The sequence below is a fragment of the Sminthopsis crassicaudata genome, chromosome 2 (assembly GCF_048593235.1).
Source record: "Sminthopsis crassicaudata isolate SCR6 chromosome 2, ASM4859323v1, whole genome shotgun sequence".
Taxonomy (NCBI): Eukaryota; Metazoa; Chordata; class Mammalia; order Dasyuromorphia; family Dasyuridae; genus Sminthopsis; species Sminthopsis crassicaudata.
The window spans coordinates 661561025-661580155 of record NC_133618.1 but is presented as its reverse complement, the minus strand read 5'-3'; the positions used below and the strand labels follow the sequence as shown (position 1 = coordinate 661580155).

General features: G+C 48.0%; 1 protein-coding gene across 4 annotated transcripts in view; it reads right to left on the bottom strand.

The window, feature by feature from the left end:
- The window catches only part of STRA6 (signaling receptor and transporter of retinol STRA6), a 73438-nt gene that overhangs the window by 3710 nt on the left and 50597 nt on the right, over nt 1-19131 (bottom strand). For all 4 annotated transcript variants that reach the window (XM_074297011.1, XM_074297012.1, XM_074297015.1 and 1 more), the window contains exons 7-16: nt 17675-17797; nt 12298-12365; nt 11816-11892; nt 10689-10750; nt 8840-9002; nt 4875-4950; nt 3278-3411; nt 2556-2673; nt 2319-2420; nt 554-717 (exon numbers count right to left, since the gene is read on the bottom strand). In XM_074297011.1, coding sequence (XP_074153112.1) covers nt 554-717; nt 2319-2420; nt 2556-2673; nt 3278-3411; nt 4875-4950; nt 8840-9002; nt 10689-10750; nt 11816-11892; nt 12298-12365; nt 17675-17797 — 1087 coding nt within the window. The remainder of the gene's footprint in view (nt 1-553; nt 718-2318; nt 2421-2555; nt 2674-3277; nt 3412-4874; nt 4951-8839; nt 9003-10688; nt 10751-11815; nt 11893-12297; nt 12366-17674; nt 17798-19131) is intronic.

The following is a 19131-nucleotide window of genomic DNA, read 5'->3' as shown; positions in this document are numbered from 1 at the left end:
TTTCCCCAAGCCGCCATCCTCTCTTGCCAGGGAAGGCTCCCCTTCCTTGCTCAGCCCTGGAGTCCCCTAGTTCAAGAGCTTCTCCATCTCTGCAGGTACTAATGCTCCCTTCCCCTCAGATCAAGGTAAGGACTTTCCCATACCAGTCCGCAGAAGGCAATTTCCTTGGGAGCGGGGCTTCCTTTCAAAAGTGCTTTCTCTGATCCCTGCTCTGCCCCCAGTGCCCTAACAGGGCCCGCAACAGCCATAGGAGGATGACAGAACTAAAACTGGTCATCTAGTCCAATGGAGAGTCCAGGGAGATAAAACGACTTGAGCTAGATCTCACAGATAGTCACAGGGCTAGGATTTGACCCCATTACACCATAATTATGGCTTGATAAACTGGATTGAATTCAATTAAATATACCTATGTGTAATAATGGTAACTGCTAGCATAGCTTAGGCCTCGTCCTTCTCCGTGTCTGGGAGGTCTTCTACCCTGTCGAGCTCCCTGCTGGTCTCCCCGCTTTGGTAGTTGGGGTCTAAGATTGGTCCCCATGACTATCCTTACCTGGGTCCCAAGTGTCCACACTACAGGAGAGCAGGCTGCGGTCCAGCTGGCAGAAGTGGATGACATTGAAGAGGGCGGAGACCACCATCCGGCAGATGCCCACAATAATGCCCACCATTACATTAACGAGGAAGAGCAGAAAAGTGATGGCAAACAGAGCTTTCCTAATGGGAAGGGGACACAGGAGAAAGCATGAAGCATCCTGCCTCCCTCCCTTGGGGAAGCCCCCGCCCCAGGACCCTAGAATGCTCCAACTGTCCCTTCGAAAAAGAGCATTTAACAGCTCCACCCAGGCTGGGGCAAAAGAGGCAATCATGGAGCCTGAGAGAACAGTGCTGAGTCCAAAAAGCTCTCACGTGGGCACTTGGGGCACCACGAATCCACGTGGAGAAGACACCTACGGATAGGGGGACACCCTTTCCATTCTGTCCCGGCAGATACAAATAAGGGCCCCTCTTTCAGTTCTGGGCTTTCTGGGAGGGCAGAGAAAGGGGACAAAAGAACAGGAGAGGAAGAACAAAGCTTGGAATGGGAGGCCAGAAGCTCGGATTGAAAGGCGAGTCTTCCATTTCCTCATCACAAAGCCCTGTTCACACAGTCCAAACTCCTCAGTCACTTCACTTTTCTCTATCTGTGAGATCAAAGTAATGATACCTGCCTTTCCTACTTCCAGGAGCGAACCATCACAGAGCTGGGATCTTAGCACTACAGGGGTCCTTAGAGATATCTAGTTGGAGCCTCCCATTCTCCAGATGCGGCAGCTGAGATTCAGTTGTATAGGCTCTCTCAGTAAGTTGGTAGGACTACCACAAGAATCCAGGTATTTCAACTCCTTATTCAGCCCCCTTTTCCCTACTCCCTCAATAATAGATATGAAAGCACACTCTAGAGTGCCATGCTGGAGAAATAATGATAGTTTTGTTCATCAAAAATGAAAAAGATAAGGAAGGGTAAAGAAAAAATGCGAGAGACATTATTTTTCCTTTTTGATCTGATTTTTCTTGTGCAGCAGGATAATTGTGGAAATATGTGTAGAAGAATTGCACATGTTTAACATATATTGTATCACTTGCTGCCTAGGAGAGGGTATGGGAAGAAGGGAAGAGAAAAAATTTGGGAACACAAAGTTTTGCAAGGGTGAATGTTGAAAATTATCTTTGTATATGTTTTGGAAATAAAAAAGCTTTTTTTAAAAAAGAAAAATATGTGAGAGAGATGGAGGAAAGGAAGGTAAAAGGAAAGACAGAGGGACAGTGAAAGAGGAAAAGAGAGAGGAATAAGACAATGGGTTAGGGAAACAAAGAGAAACTGAGGGAAGGGGAAGGACTGAAAAAGGGAAGGACCCAGAGAAAGAGATGGAGGGGCAAAGGACAGATAGCTATTTTTTGTCTTGTTGGGTTTTTTTTCATCTGATGCATAAACAAATTTTGTTCTAGCCTCTCATTTTTATTCTGTATGGGTCTATTTTTAAAATGTTTCTTCTCTATATGGACATTAAAATAAACAAAGAGAGAGGAAGGGAGGGAGAAGAGTAGAGGGAAGGAGGGAGGAGAAGAAAGAGAGAGAGAGGGAAAAAGAGAAAGGAGAGAGAAACAGAAAGAAATACAGAGACAGAAATCAGGGGAAGGAAAAAGATGGAGAGACAGAAAGACGAAGAGAATGAGAAACAGAAAGGAGAAATGACAGATAATTCAAGAGAAGCACAGAAGGAAGACAAAGAGAGGAAGAGGGATAGAGTGATAGTAGGAGAGAGAAGAGTTCTTACTTGTTAGTCAGCTCTTGCTGGCCATGCTGGTTCTCTAGGAAGGCCCAGCGAGCAGCTAGGTTCTGCAGAATCACAGCCAGCACCAGTATGAGGAAGAAAAGCCTATATGGAAAGCAGCCACAGTGAGGGCCAGGCAAGGGAAGAGCAGCCCAAGGACCTGCAAAAGACCAAGCTTCCCCGGCCCAGCCCAGCCCGGCCCAATCCGGCCTGGCCTGGTCCAGCCCGCCCCTCACTCACCACATCCTCTCCAGCACATGCAAGAGCAGGAGATTCCTGCCATACAGGATGGGTATGATGATCAGAAAGCTGAAAACCACGAATCCAAGGAAGAAGATGATCTGTTGGAGAAAGAGCCCTGGAGGAGGTAAAAGAGGTAGTGTCTGAGACTGTGGAGGGAAAGGCTGAGACACTGGAGGTCAGTGCCCAGGGCCCTATACCATGAATATTCCTCTCTTGGGTCGATCATATGCTGTTCTCCATCCACCACGCCCAGCGTCAGCTGGGCCCCTTCCAAACGAACGCCCTCCTGGGAAGCATCCTCCCTGGGAATCCTGCATCTTCTCCTTGGCGTCCACCATCCCTCTCAGCTAAAGTTCCTTCTCCCTCCTTGCACTGGCTCATCCTGAAGTGTTGGTCCCTCCTCCTTCAGGAGCCTTCCCTGATCGATCTGGTCCACGCAGACCCCTCCCTCCTTTGGCCTCTGGTAGCTCTATTTTTCTTATTTCTTACTTGGAACATAGCACTCACTGCCTTATCGGCTAAGGGTTTTGATTTTTTTATGTAAGATTCAAGGAACAGGGGAGGTCTTCTCCTATTGTCACTCCCACAGTTTAACACTGAGCTAGGCACAGGATGGGGAGAGGCCTGTTGACAAAGCTTCCTTTTCTCCCTTCTTCCTCTTTTTCTCCTAGGGAAAGTATGGGTGCTGCTTGAAGTCCAGGAAGGAAGGGGAGGCTCACCGAGGCAGACGAAGGCTGCTTGGTAACCCGTAAAGCTCATCCAGCAGAAGATGGTTGTGGCCCCCAAACCCTGCTTCTGTGGCGGGGGGCTTCCATCCAGGGTGACAGCACGTTGCTGAGCCCTCAGGTTAGCTCTGTTGGGAAGAAAGATTGGGGAATCTGGTGGAGGGTGGCAAAGAAAGGAGGCAGGAGAGGGCCTCAGCGTCCCCACCATTCGGCCGACTCAGGAAGAAGGGAAGTCTATTGGGTTTTTAATTCTGGGTCTTGTCCATGCCCTTTGTCAAGCTCCTCTTACCTGCCCCTAGGAAGCCACCAGCCTGGTCTCCCCAAAGAAACAATGGTAGGAATAATATTCAGTTACAAATTATAGAGCTCTCCATACTAATTGTTTTCCCCCAGTAATACTGTGAGCAAGGTAGCAACAGTAGCAGGAATATCAGGCAACTAGATGATGCTTTGGAGTCTGCAAAGTTCTTTGCAATGTCAACTCAAGTCAACAATCATCAAAGATCTACTATTTGCCAAACCTTGGGCTAAGGTATAAGAGTTTAAAGAAAGGCAAAAACCCTCAAGGAGCTTAGAGTGCAGTGAGGGAAACATGTAAAAATAACAGTGTTTGCAAGATATGTGCTGGAAAATTGAAAATGATCTCAGGGGAAGGCACTAATATTAAGGGAGATCAGGAAAAGCTCTCTCATAGACAGCAGGACTTCAGCAGAGACTTGAAGGGAGGGAGGGAAGCTGGGAGGTGAAGATGAGGATGAGAGAGCATTCCAGGTATAGGGAAGGGAGAGAGGAGTCGGGAAAAGGAGGAACGGCAAGAACTCAGAGAAAAGGGAGGTACAAGAAGACTCAAGAAAAGGAATGGTGCTGAATATAAGCAATAAGCTTTATAAATTATGATATGGAATTAAAACAAGAAGCGATTAAAATTCAGTTAAGTAGGAGGAGAAATCAGCTCTTCTAGTGGACTATATGCTGTCAAAAAATGCATGTATTAAAGTTTTATGCCCTAAATATTTCTGTGCCCTAAAAAAAAAGCTCCTGTTGCTCATCCTCGTTACAGCTCTGCCTCACTGATGCCTTCACATGCCATGCTTTTCTTTTTATTCATTTTGTTCATCTTATTCTCCTCCCTTCCTTGTCCTTCAATTTCTAATCTGCCAACATTCTCTGTATTCAAATCCTTCCCCAAATTCACCATCCTGCCCTTTCTAGGAATTGCTCCTGATCCCCCTGTATGCTAATGTCTGTCCTCTGTTATTATTTCCAATTTATCTTGTTAAGTTCCTCTCCTTATCAGTATTGTAGGATCATGGATTTTGAATTAGAAGGGAATTTATTAAAGGTCACTTAGTCCAATCTCTTCATTTTTATAGATGAAAAAATGAGACACAAAAAAAGTTTGAGTGACTTGCTCATCCAGGCAGTGATGGAAATTCATACTCTAGTCCATGAATTCCATGTTCATCCCTTTTCCCTGCCTCCCTCTAAACTCCCAGGGGTCAAGGAGTTTACATCACTCTTTAGCTTGGGTCAGTTCCATAAGCCAATGACATTCTGCCCTTCCTTCTTCCCTACTCCAAACCCCACTCACCTGTGGGTCACCAGTGACTTTGCCAGCATGAAGAAGGTGAGCAAGCAGGACAGGACCACGGCAGAGATATAGCACACTGGAAAAAGAATGGGCCGGAGGGTCAGCAGCCAGAACCAAAAGGACAGTGACATGAGGGAGACCTCCCACCCACTGAACTGGGTATTAGCAGGAATGGCTGCCATAAATCTCATATTCCTTATTCAGAGATGACCATTAACAGAACTCCATGAACTGCCAGGATGTAGATATGGTTTGTGGATCATACAGAGTGAAATGTCCAGTCCCACCTGGCTCTCCATTCCAGGGCACTCTCCCTTGGTTTTTCATAGGCATATGCTCAAATAATGCTAGTCTATTCTAGAATTAGGCTAGCAATTATTCTAGTATTGAGTCAAGCAACTTCAAAAGATACTATATAAATAAAAAAATCCCTTTTCCCCCAAAAAAATTCTAACAGGACTTTATTTTTCAAATTGAAACCTATGTAATAATTGTTCTTTCTGCTTGAAGATAGTACCTTTCCTAGAATATACATGACTTTTGCATATCTGTAGTATTTCTACATCATATGTATTTTGTCCTTCATTAATACAATGGATCATCCCAGTGTTGAGATGATCTTGGTTCTCAAATGCTCAGCCAAATATGACATAGGCAGATGCTTAGGAAACCAGAGAGATTTCAAGTATGGACTCTCGGGATGGATTACATAGCTGAGGGTCCACCCACCTAAATTTGGAGAAACTTCTCATCAGTGTGGTTGCAGGGGAAGGCATGACCTTAAAGAGCCACCATCAGTGGAACGAGTGCCCCTGCCAAGGGGCCTTGAAGGTGGGGATCTTGAGATATTTCAGTCAATGTTTCTGAGAAGGAGAGGAAGGGGCCGAGAGAAAGGAAATAAGAGGAACAGAAGAGACACAGAACAGGTGGGGGAGAGACATAGAATAGGGATGGCTAAAGAAGAAACATTAGCTAATATTTTCAGCAGAGGAAAAAGCGTATTTTCCAAGTTTGCTATCAGTAAAAGCCATTTGTTCATGTAAGCCCCCATGCTACCATTATAGTAGAAAACATTGGCTAAAAATGTAGCTTCTTGATGTGTATATTTCCTGCATTTATCTATAGGTATCCAAATTTATATGTCTTATTTATCTATGACAACTATATCTATGTATGTATTCCTATGCATAATACACACAAAATCTACAAAATCTATTCTCTTTAAATATTATATAATATAATACTATATTGAGATATATGTCTATATCTTAATAATTGGATATATCTCCAGACATGTGTATATTTATGCACATAAATACACACCAGTCTGGGGATGTATCATTTATTAAGCACAATAAGTACTTATTAGTATATCATAAAGCAAGTCAACGTAATACAATGATTAGAGAAAGACCTCAAAATGGGGAAAATTTGAGTCAGGAGACAACTTCTCAGTTCTCTTGGCAACTTGCAGAGAAGATGCCATCCTCCATTTCTACAGGGAATCTCCTCACCCTGGCATCCTAGAGCCACTCCCTATTCTCTAGGAAGTACTATGGCAGGTGACTCAGAGGGGGATACATCGCAATCTCTGCACTTCAGAAGTTTACTCTAGCATGGGAGAAAAGACTCAAGTCATTAAAACTAGTGAGTCTGGGATGGATGTGCCAAATGACTGAGACAGAAAGTAAGTGTTTGTAAAGAAAAGCAGGGTCTTTATAGCGCCTCGGGGGGCGGTTTGGATGCTCTTGGGTACATGGACTATCTTTAACTCTAAAGTTGGACATCACTTGAACTGTCAGGCTCCCTAAAGTAGCAGGTAAACACGAATATGTGTGTGGGGGCAGGGAGGGGAGAATGTCTGAAGTTGGCCTGGGCTCATGAAATACAAGAATTCTTGACCAATCCCAAAGCAATGAATGTTGTTCTGGAGAAGAGCCATTTTCACTTTGTGACTCAAGGAAGAAAATATCCTCGTTAAGTTTAAAGAATCATAGGATTGAAGCTTGAAGTCCCAAGGAACTTTTACTGTTCAGGATGAGTTAGGGCTATAAATAGATCATCCTTTCCCATGTGTCTTTGTCTTATTTTTCCAGATTATGCCAGAATTTATGCATCATTCCTTCGGTCAATGAACCCAGGAAAATCCCACTAGTGGTATAGCATATTTGCAAGGGAGAGGGGAAGAAAATGGAAGCTCGGAATGGATGCTGGAGCCGGGAAATGCAGGAATGGTAGCAGGGTAAGAAATGGGACAGATATGCAAGTCTTTGACCCCAAGAGACTGAGCAGGCTCAAGGGCGAGGAAAGCCCAGGCAACAGAGTTAGCAAGTTTACCTGCAACAGAAAGGACTCTCTCAGCAAATGGACTTAGACTGAGAGAGTTCTGGGAAGGAATCACACCCTGTGGGGAATTGAACTGCCCCGTAGACCTCCGCTGAGGACAATTCCTCCCTTTCTCTCCTCTCAGCAGGTAAGAGGAAAGCTGGCTATCACTCTGGCCTGGGGCACTCCAGCTAACTAACTGACCTCCACAATGGACCCAGAGGCACTTCATCTAGTTGATTGTTCTTGCTTGTCCTGGGCATGGATCCACGGTTATTGTGTTCATAAAGTGTCACCCTGAGTGTAATCCCAAGCCCTGGCCCCATACCTTGACGCACCTGCTAGAAAACCGCAGGTTAGCTTTAATACCTGTTATGTGCCAGCTCTAGAGAAAGGGCAAGAAACTAGAAAATGGGGGGAAAGAAAGGGGGAGAAGCAAAGGGGGTCTTTGAGAGGAGTGGGGTTAATACTAAGGAGAAAGAAGCCTTATGAGGTCATTCTATTCTTATGTACTCTAGGAAAAATACCATCACTGGGTATAAGGGAGCTGAGGATAGGGACAATGGCCAATGGCTGCCTCCAGGCGGGCTCTTGTAGGGTCTCTCCTCCTGGCCCAAGCCCTCACAAGTCATGTGCCTAAGATGAGCCACCATCTGCTCTGCTGTGGCACAAGCTGGCATCCCCGTGCACGTGCCATCTGTAGTGTGGCACCGAGGCTCGCGCACCTCCCCCCTCTTTTGCAGTTATCGCTGAATGTTGGTCTCTGATACTTGGACCATAAGGATTTTCTTCTTTTTCCCCCTCAGTGATGCTTGCCCTAAGGCACCCCTGCTCTGGAAAGTTCAGCTGGGTAGCTGGAGGCCAGCTCTGAAACAAGGCTTCGTCATCACTTATTGTGGAGGAGCTCGATCCTTAACCAAGATCGAAAGAATCAGCTGTGAATAAATACCCCACAATAAAGACATAAGAGGAAAGAGACCCAGACCCCCAATACTGGCAGCCAGAGCCGTGTTCCCCTTCCCTCCTTCTTCTCCTGTAATCGGCCCAGATCTTTTTTTCTACATCCAATGCCCCTCACTCTCACATACCCAACTGCTCACCACCCAGGATAAAGTCACGTGGTCCAAGATGGCTAGCTCCCTTCGCTCCCTTCCCATTTCCTGCTTCTGTAAAACATTCTGGCGTAAGGGCAGCATCATCAGGCTCCGTTTGATGTCTGCTCTTTGCTGTAGCTCTAACACCTTAGAGGAATCCCTGGGGATCTCCCCGTCCATCTGTGCTCCCATCCCTGCCATGTCCCATTCTCACCAGTCAAACCCAAGGGAGTCGGGGTGGGGCAGGAGGCTGAATCAGGAGACCATTGAGGGGAAACGAGAATGGGGGGGAGGGATGAGAGCATCCCACACTGAGGGGCGGGCTCAGCTCTCGATCCTCTGGACACATGTGCTGAATAAGTGAGCAGTGAGACTGGAAGGTGAGAGAGAGAGAAGGGGACCTCCTTCGGGGGGGTTGAAACGGGAAGGGCCATCGCCTCCCCAAAGGTGCTGAATCAGGATAAGCCCCACCCTGAAACAAGAGAAGGAAGGAGATGGTCCCTGCTTCCCTTAAGCATCCCATCTGGGCTTTCCCAACCTCCTCACCTTCTAGGGTCCACAGGTAGTACTTCACCAGTTCGATGACTTCTGTCTTGTTCTCTGAGAGGACCACTCCAAAGCCAGCCAGCAGGTAGGTGACTTCTACTGTGATTCCTGCCCTGGTTTTTTGGATGATGGGGACAAAGGCCACCAGGAGCAGCAGGCCTACCTGGGAAGCAATGACAACATTATCTTGGTCTGGCTCCTAGAGTTCTGTAAATCAATAAGCTCTTGGGAAGGTCAAAGTGCATTAATTCAGACCCTACCAACCCATTATGTATGTTCATCTCCTCCAGGGCTAACCAGAAGTTTATCTATACTGTTAATCACAAATAAAAAAGTAGAATCTGCCGAGCATCAATCTAGACTAACTAGAAGGCTTTCTCTGTTCATGAAAGTTGGTCTCTAAGTACACTGTTGTTTCTCTCCCAGAAAGCAAATTTTTTATTCTAGGGGGAGATCACTGCAAGTATTTGAAAGTGTTAACACCCACCGACTGTTCATTTCTCTACACTGGCCATCTGGGCCTCAGAAAATCCAGATTAGCAGGCTCTGACTGCAGAGGGCTTTCTGAGGACTCTAGGGAAAAATGCCTATCTGTGGTGGAGGTGAACTAAGTACAGGGATGAATTGTTCTTTCTTTGTAGTAGATTCCACAAATTGTGATTTTTTTTTAGTTTGTTTTCTTCTCCTCCCCTGGAGCAAGGGGAGCTGATGATAAATCCCACACCAGTGATTAAGGAGCAATCAGGAGGCTTCTGGTGAGGCAGGGGATGGTCCTCTTGCACTCTGCCCTGGTCAGACCATACCTAGAGTAGATTCAGTTCTGGGCACATATGCTGGAGCTGGAGGGCAAACAGCATATTGCAAGGCCTTGGGACTATACCATAGGGAATCTTTTGATGGAATAAGGGATATTTAGGCTGGAGAAGTCTCAAAAAGATTATGACAGCTTCTTAGCATTTGTAAAATACTTTAGGGTTCTATAATTTATATATTATATATTTTATTTATAAAAATGATTATATATATATATATCTATATATATATTTATAAAACTAGTTATTGCACTTGCTCCTCTCAATAACCCTGAGAGGTAGGTGCTAGAATTATCCCCCTTTTAAAGTTGAGGAAACCGAGGCTGACACAGACTCTGACTCGCTCAGGGTCATACAGCGACCGATTATCTGAGATAGGAGTTGGATTCAGACTTTGTAACTCTAAGCCCAACATTCTATCACTGAATAGCTGTCTTGGGGTATTGAAGGAAAGGAATTAAATACTTATTATATGCTAGGCAACGCTAAGCACGTCACAAACGTTACCTCCTGTGGCAGAAATTTGCTTTGCGTGGCCCTAGAAGGCAGAACTGGGATCAAAGGCCACACAAAGACCGACTGAAGCTTAACACGAGGAAAGTAACAGTCATAGCCTCTGAGTGTGGAGGGAAGAAAAGTGGCCCCAAACGCTAAAGAAATCTCCATGTTAACAAGCCCCATTCCTGACTGAAGACCTCCTCCTCCAGCTTCAGAATATACTCGTTCTATCCTCTTCATCCAAAGTCTGAGTGACCACTTAGGGAAAGGGGAGACGATTTTCAGTCGGGCGTGAGTTGGAGCCTCCCTCTGAGAGTCTGAGTTTCCGGTGGTGAAACACCTGCACGACGTCAGGTCATGGTGACCACAGGGATCAATCCTTGTTGCTGACTTTGTAAAAAGCTCCGGCTGCCTTACCTCCATTAATGCTGCTTTCCAGAATGTCCTGTCCTTAGGGGATGGGTGAAGGTGGGTGGGGGTGGTGGGAACAAGGGGTACAGAAGAGAAGAGAGTGTGAGAGCAAGGGAACAGAGGGTTACCTGGTAAATTGTGACTGCTCCCAAGGTAGCTGAAAGGATGAGTTTCAGGGGAAGCCGGAAACCTACAGCCCCCAAAGGAAAAGTTGGAGTGATTAGAACTACTCGGTATTCCCATCCATCCCCACAGGCCTCTGGTCTTCCTCATACCAAGCCCTAACTCTCGCACCAACTTGCCCATGTTCTTTAGCATAAGGAAAGGAGTCATTTGCCAAGGTCACTTTAGCAGCGAATGGAACACAAAGGATTTAGATCCTCTGACTTTGTGTTAGACCTTCCCCAGCTGCCTTTCACCTGAAACGTCTCCAGTGACTCACAGTGACATGGAAGCTGGAAAGGAGTCTGTGGAAGACCCCACAGGGAGGGCAGCTTATTTAAAGATGGCTCTGTGAAGGGGAATGGCCCTTGGGCATCTCTTAGACCTCAAGACCTTCCTTCCATTACAAAGGATGAAGACTGTCTTTCTATTCTGCTCTGGCTGGACAACTGGGGCTCAAGGACCGCTGGGTGCTCTCTATATCTGCCCTATGTCTGCAATTCCCCCCCCCAATCTTACCTGCAGAGAGCGGGCTCCCTGGTTAAAGACCAGCCCCAATGGCAGCTCTGCAGGAAGTTTTCCCCCTCTTCCCCCAATACAAACACACTCTTATGGTAAATGATCTATCTGCGTTGATACTGTATCCTAACCCCCAGGGTGCCCACTTGTCTTATCACAGTCTCTCTTAATCAGTCTGCACACAGCAAACACTTCCTGACTCCCTCAATGCTTGTTGACTGTGTGAAGGAAAACGAGAACATGGACCACCAGTTGGCCCTTAGGCCCCCTCACCCTCTCACCCCAGTAGCCTGTAATGACCTCCCCTCTCATCAGCCTCAGGTCAGATCCCGGGCTGGAAGGAGGCTCCCCAGGTTTGGGAAGGTTGGGAGAGCCACGAAGGGAGAGTGGGCAATGCCCACGTCTAGCATGGCAGCAGCTCTTTCCCAGATGGGTTTCCCGAGAAAGCCGAGACAAATGGCTTCTTGAGGCTGGAAGTGGAGGGGGGTGGGATGGGGAAGGGGGGAACCAGCCAACAGAGACCTCCAAGAACCAGTGACCGGTGCCCCCAGCCGTGCCCCAAACATGCAAGTACCTGGGTGCGGAATGTAGATGTTTGGGAAGAGATAGAGCAGGGCCCGGGAGAGGAAGCTCCCATCGGTCACCAGGGAGCTGGAAAGGAGAAACATAGACAAGAAAGGCTCGACACAAAATGGCTTTTTAATGAAAGCAATTCCAGGGGACAGGCCATACTCCTAGTGATGGGTAGTCCTGTTGGGGCAGGGGCTCTGTCCCAGGCACTCAAGGGAGGCAAAAGAAATAGACTCAGACCCTTCCCTCAGAGACCCCTGAGAGGATGGGGAAGTCTCTTCAGGAGACGCCCCCCATACACACCCGAGTCTGAGGGAACTGATGCATCTTTGATCCTAGGGGGACATTCTAACTCGTGCCAGACAAAAGCCCTAGCCCCCTCGGGCCAGCACAGCCCTCCAAGCTGCCCCCCTCCCAGCTCCTCCCTGCAGCCTCTTGATCCCTACTGAGGTTATGGGAGGATGATGGAAGGTACAGACGTTCTACCTGCTTTTTGACTTCTTCTTACTGAGGAGTTGCCTGAGATAGTCTTCATGATAGCTTTCCTCCATCTCCTGCAGAAAGAGCACAGAACCCACAAGGGACATCATTGGGCACAGAGGGGCTAAAGGTCCTGCTGAGGATGATCTCAAAACTCATGCCGTTACGTTCTCTAGTGGGGCATGTGGAAACAGTGCTCGATTTCTTGGGTTCAACCAAGTTCATTGACTAGCTGCCCAGCCACGGTCAAGTCATTCGTCTCAGTTTTCTCATAGGAGAGATGGGCATAATTGTACTATCTACTTTATAGGGTCATTGTAATGAAAAGGATTGGAAAATCAGAGAGTAGTATTTTTTATGCAGCTGTTTTTTAGTCATGTCCAACTCCACACAATCCCATTTGGGGTGTTTTTGGCAAAGCTACTGATGAGGTTTACCATTTCTTTCTCCAGCTCATTTTGCAGACACAGAAACTGAGGCAAATTGTTAAGTGACTTGTTCAGAGTCTTGCATTTAGTCAGTGCTGATGCTGGGGTTTGAACTCAGGAGGACAAGTCTTCTTCAACTGTAGGCCCAGGCATTCTGCCCACTGCCACCTGGTTGCCCCTAGAGTGGTCCTCCAGAGAGCAAAGGATTTGGAAATGGCCATAACTTTAGCATTCATCTTTTCCCATCACATCATTTGAAATATGTAGAAACTGAGGTCTCAGTCTCTTCCTTCAGGGAGCTCCTGGTGTGATGGAAAAACATGGTCCCCTCTTTGGGACTCCTAAGTCTGATGGAAGAGACGGCTCTTGCTGAGCCTTAGGTGGGGACCCTTGGCCAGGCAGGCTCCCTATCCCACCTGAGCTAGCAGTGCTTTCTCTGCCCGCACCCTCTTTCATTTCCTTCTCTACTTCCTGATCCACTTTGAACCTCTCTGACTCCATCGGAGACCATTGACAATTTGAAGTGATTACCCCAAAATCAGAGGCAGAAGGTGATAGAGTCAGGATTTGAATCCAGATCTTTAGAAATCACAGCCAGCTTTGCACACCTTTTCTAGAACTCCGAGTGACCCCGGGCTCCTGATGGAGAAGTCCCTGGGGCCCACAAGGTGGGTCCCCTACTTTGGCCTGGACCCTTCATCCCCCAAATCAGGAAACAAATGCATGAGATTATGTCGTTATTGCCATAGGTCTTGCCAGGGCTCTAGAGCTGGCTTTGGGGATAGACCGTCTGAGGACCAGCTTCAGTAACATGAGAACAGGATCATCCCCATAAGATCAGACAAACAGCCGAACTTGGAACACCTGTTACCAAGAGGTGGGGGGAGGGGGACAGGTGCATCTGGACAAAGGCCGTGCTGACGGGACCAGGGAACCTAGCCAGAAGCAGTTCAGCTTAGTGGGTCCAAGGCTGGATGTGGCAAATTCTACTTCCCATTCCTATTTGTGACAAGGAACAAATAACTGGATTTCTTCAAGCCCAATTTCTTCATCTGAAAATAGACGTTAAAATGTCTACTTCTTAGGCCTGCTGGGAGGATCACGATAGGTGATGAATATGAACCTTTGCAAATCTAAAAGAGCTCCGTCCCAATCTCAGTTCTCATGATGAGATAGTAGGTAGAGGACCAGTCTTGGACTCAAACGCTGAATCTGGTTCTATCTGAACCTGGACAAAGAATGCATATGGGAAAAGGAACAGGTCACTTAGCCCTTGGTGCCCCCGGCAAACCTTTAAAAGTATAAATTACAGGGGGATGACCTATCTTTATGAATGGAAAGGTTTTCTATTCTGGGAGTTCCAAATTTAATAGATCTGGACCTAAATTATCAATATCATAGGCATTCAAAAGAAAATTATTTATTATATTAAAGAACTCATTTGATCCTATCATTCATTCCCACCCCCATTCAATCATGTCCAAGATAAATATTTGTCTAACTTTTAAAGACCTTCATCCCCGGGGCCTTTGTATTTTTCTAGTCTTTTTGCACCTTATTCCTCTTCACAAACTCTAGGAATCTACGACACTGACCTGCTGGTTTTTAAACAAGACATCCCATTTCCTAAATTGGAGTATTTTCACAGACTGTCCCTAAAACTTTCTCCCTCCTCAGCTCTACCTACTTCTTGATCCACTTTGAACCTCTCTGACTCCATCGGAGACCACTGACAATTTGAAGTGACTACCCCAAAATCAGAGGCAGAAGGTGATAGAGCCAGGATTTGAATCCAGATCTTTAGAAATCCCAGCCAGCTTTGCACACCTTTTCTAGAACTCCGAGTGACCCCGGGCTCCTGATGGAGAAGTCCCTGGGGCTACCCTGACTTCCTCTGAGTCCCAGATAAGATCCCATCTTCTCCAAGAAGCCTTTCTCAGGTCTCCTTATTCTTTGTACCTGCTCCCTAAAGGCTCTCCCCGATTTATCCTGTTCACATCTTGTTTACATATAGTTGTCTGCATGATCTCTCCTCAATTACCATGAGTTTCATGAGGACGGGACTGTCTTTAGTAATGCCTTCCACATAGTAGGTACTTAGCTGATGATACTATATTGACTAATTGATTTGGTCAAATTTCATTCATTCATTGAAAACCCAGCAGTCTTCATCTTTTATCTAAAAAGATAAAGGAACAATTTTTTAAAAATTCATAGCAAACAAGGTATGTTCATGGCTAATCTCTAGACATCATCTGCTCCTTCCCCCGCCTTTATGGGGAGATTCTGCTCAAGCTGGGCCAGTCCGTGTGTACACGAGTGCACGTGTTTCCCTTTTGCAAAGGGAACCTTTCAGGACAGTCCACCCCCAGCCGACAGCTCACACTTTCAGAGCTCCAGTTGCCAGAGTTCTTCTCGGGATCTATCTTTATCAAGTCCTGCCGCTTCTGCTATTCACCCACCCCCTTCCTGCCATGAGCGTGAAGGCTGAGGCTGCTCCCTGAAGGTGAGTCAGCCTCCGGTGGGAGTCCCCATCTAGCCGCAGGACTCAGTAGCCAGGGCAGGGCGTTAGGCAATGGGGTCATTCTGGGTCATACTCTTGGCCAGGCTAAGAGGATTTGGCAAAATCCCATTCAGAAGTTTCTGCTGTTGGGAGAAGTGCCTGAGGCCCACAGGGTGGGTCCCCTACTACGTCTGGCCCGGTCCCTTTGTCCCCCAAATAAGAAACAAACACATGAGATGATATCATATTGCCATAGCAACCCTGCATGCTCCTCCATCCCCTAACTCCCTTATTCGCATAGTTCAGGGTCAGCTCCTCTAATATGGCCTTGGAAACCTAATCCTCTTGCACTAAGGGGTTTATATAAGCGGGGATTTTCTATCCCCTCTGGCTCAGGAGGGGAAATAAGTGAAGAAAGGGGAGAGACAAGGAATCCTTATAGTCTCTCCAAAGCAGAAGAAAAAGAACTAATAAAGAGCCCTAGAGAGTTAAGTAATGGCTCCTCCCACCTCCACACAGTTCAGAATCCTTGAGGAAGGTAGTACCTCCCTGCCCCAGGTCACAGAGTCCTAGAGCCCCCCTCCATCACAATCTTGGACTCATCCTCTGCTCTCCGTGCTCACCCCTTCTCCCATCTCAGCAGCAGCCAGGCCTGTCCATCCCACCTCCAAGTACCCATGCTTTCCTCTCTGCTCACAGACACCCCCTGTTTAGACCCTCATCATCAGAATCCTAGCCTGGGCTTCTTGAGCTTTTTCCATTTATGACCCTTTTTGTCCAAAATTTTTTTACCTGATCCCGGATATGCAAGTATACAAAATAGGTATAGAAATCAAATAGTTACTAATAATAAATCATAATTTTGCAACCCCGCCATAAGACCAAGCCATGGGATGTGGAAGGATAGATAAGGTTGGAAAACCAAGTCCTTGGGATGTGAGGTTAGAGAACCAGGCCCATGGGATATCTCTGAAGCCATGGAAGGAAAAGATAGGAGGGAGGGGAGAGACAAAGTGCCAAGGGCTGCTGCTGAGGAATAAGAAGAAATCCTTTGGATTTAGTAATTGTGTCATTAGGGAGCTTGAGGGTAGCAACTAAGGACTGCCTAAGCACGATTACAAGAGTATGAAGGGAAAACAGAGTGAGGGATTGGAGACATCTACTATCAACAGCTTCTCCAAGAAATCCAACAGTGACAGGCCAGAGGGGACGAGTCTGCAATCCAGTGGGGTAGAAGGATCAAGGGAAGGATTTTTTAAGGATTGTGGAGGTCTGAGAATTATTGAGGACAGTGGGAAAGAACCAGTGGTGAGGGAGAGACTGAAGATGAAGGGGAGTCAGGATGCTGACGAGCAAGTTCTTGGAGAGAGAGGATAGGATAAAACACGGGGCAGAGAGTGAGGACCCTTCTTATCTGGAGGGAGAACCGAGGGAGCTCCCGCTGAGTAACCTTGATCCTGAGTTTGAGGAGGGAAGGGGGAGCGAGGCCTTCCCCTGCGAGTTTGGGGGGGAGGAGAAACGAAAAGCGTTTGCAATTGCATCTGCAGGGAGCCAGATAGGGAATCGATAAGGGCAAAATAGAAGGACTATGGAGCAGCAGGAGGGCCCAGCTGAGGGCACGTACCATGAATGGTAGTGAACGAGGTCGGTCAATTATGAGACTCCCCAGGCGCTCCGTAGGGGGGCGGAGAAGTAAGATGGAGGAGCTCCCCGAGGGTGAGAGGCCACAGCCCAGGGAGAGACCCCGATGAATGAGGGACCCCAGTGTGACCTTGGCCATGTGACTCAGCCTCTGTAAAAATGGGGATAACAATAAGGCCTATTCCCCAGCATTGTGGGGGGTCCGATGAGGTCATGTTGTTGTTGGGGAATTCAGGATTAATTGACTTGCCCAGGGTCACGCAGCAAGAGGTGAGGCTGGATTTGAATTCAGGCCCTCCTGACTCTAAGCTGGCCCAGAGATAACGGGAGATGCAGGAGAAAGTGGAGTGCGGGACCTTGCACAGCCTCCTCCTCTAAATCCAATTCACTCCCATTCCCTGGCCTCAGCTCCATGATTTCAGGGTCCCCTCCGAGAACAGAGAACAAGCAACCACCAAAAATCACCCTGCAAGGGGCAGCCATTATTACTAACGGCTCGCTGACTTTTTTGCTGGTTGTCATTAAAAAAAAAAAAAAGCTAGCAGAGTACCTGACTATACAGTGGTGCTTAATAAGTGCTTGCTACTACAGCCAATCGGCTGTCATGGGAAGTTCGCCGATCTGAGAGTCAGAGGGGCTGGAGTCTGTGGTTTCCCATCTCTATGACCCACGTCCTCCCTCCCAGGGTGCAGGGGGGCACAGAAACGTGGCTCGGGAGTTATCCGGCCCCAGGCTGGGCTCGGCCCCCACCTCCTCCCCACCACGGCGGCCTGGAAGGGCACTGAGGCAGCATTAGCCCCTCCCCCATTACCTCTGGGCCGGCCGCCCTCTTCCCAGTGCAGCTTCTTAGGAGCTGTGCCGGATACCAACAGCTCAGGACCACAAGTCCGGCGAGGAGAGGCAAGGAGGCCAGCAGGGAGTAGTGCCTGTACATCTGGTGGAGCAGCAGCAACCTGAGTTACCTTCAAGTGTCCGTGTCCGTTCCCCCCCCCCCCCCCCCGCCCCCGTCCAGAGCCCCCCCCCTCCTCTGATTTTTGATAGCGTGAGCTGCCAACTCTCACCCAGCCTTTTTCCTTCTCTAGGAGACTCCTCTCTGTTCTCAGGACGATTCTGGGGATATGTGGTCCCCTTCCCAAGCCCCCCCCAGGCCCTGCTCCTCCCCCAGCCGGCCCCCAGCTGGCGCTCAGGCCAGGTTGCTCCGGGCCTGTTGTTCGCCCCACTTCAGCCCTCCGCGTGCGATCCCTCCCCTTCCCTCTCCCCGGCCTCCCTCGTTTCCAAGGCCAGGTCATGTCCTTCCTCCCCCAGGGAGCCTTCCCTGACCTCTCCTGTCCATAATAATGGCCCCTTTCCTTGAATCATCACTCCCCTTGGAGGCCAATGCTGCGCCCCCAACTCCTGGAGGCCTCATCCTTCCAGGGCTGTGATTCTAGACTCCCCAACCAGGCGGGGAGGACATTTCTCCCTCCTCTTCCTTTCCTCCTCCCTTCTCTTTCTCCTTCTCCCTATCCTCTTTCCCCTTCTCCTTCCCCTCCTCCTCTTCCCTCTCCTCTTCTCTTCCTCTTCTCCCCACCCCACCTTCCTTTCCTTTTCCCTCCTCCTCTTTCCCCCTTCTCTGTATCCTCTTCCTCCTTCTCCTTCCCCTCTTCCCATTCCTCTTCCCCTTTCTTTCTCTCTTCTCCTCCTTCCCCTCCTCTTTGTCCCTTCCTCCTCACCCTTTCTCCTCCTCTTCCTCTTGCCCCCTTTCCCCTTCTTCCGCTCTTCCTCTTCACCCTCTACCTATTCCCTATCTGCTCCTCCCCCTTCTCCTCCTCCATCTGTCTCCCCCACAGCAGAGAGAGCTGGACACAGAGATGAATCAATATTGTAGTAAAGGGAGCCATTGCCCCGGGGGGCCCCAGGCTAGAGCCCCGAGCCCCAAAGCTCCATTGCATTGTACCTCTCCTTTCCAGAGGGCTTTAAAAAGACTTATCCCAGCATTCTCCTCCTAACAAAGCTGTAGAAGTGTCCAACCCAAATATTATCACCCTGTTTTAGAGATCAGGGAATTGAGGCTCAGAGATGGCCAATGGCCTGCCCAGGGTTGCACGAGTAGTTAGTGCAGGCCCGTGATGTACCTGGAGGGGTCCCAGGAGCACTTACACTCCAAGGGCCATGGGATCCTGGACTTTAGGAGGAAGGAACATTGGTAAAGCTCCTACTATGTGCTTTTTATCTTGTTAGCATATCTCATTTGATCCTTACAACAACCCTAGATATAAGTGCTGTTAA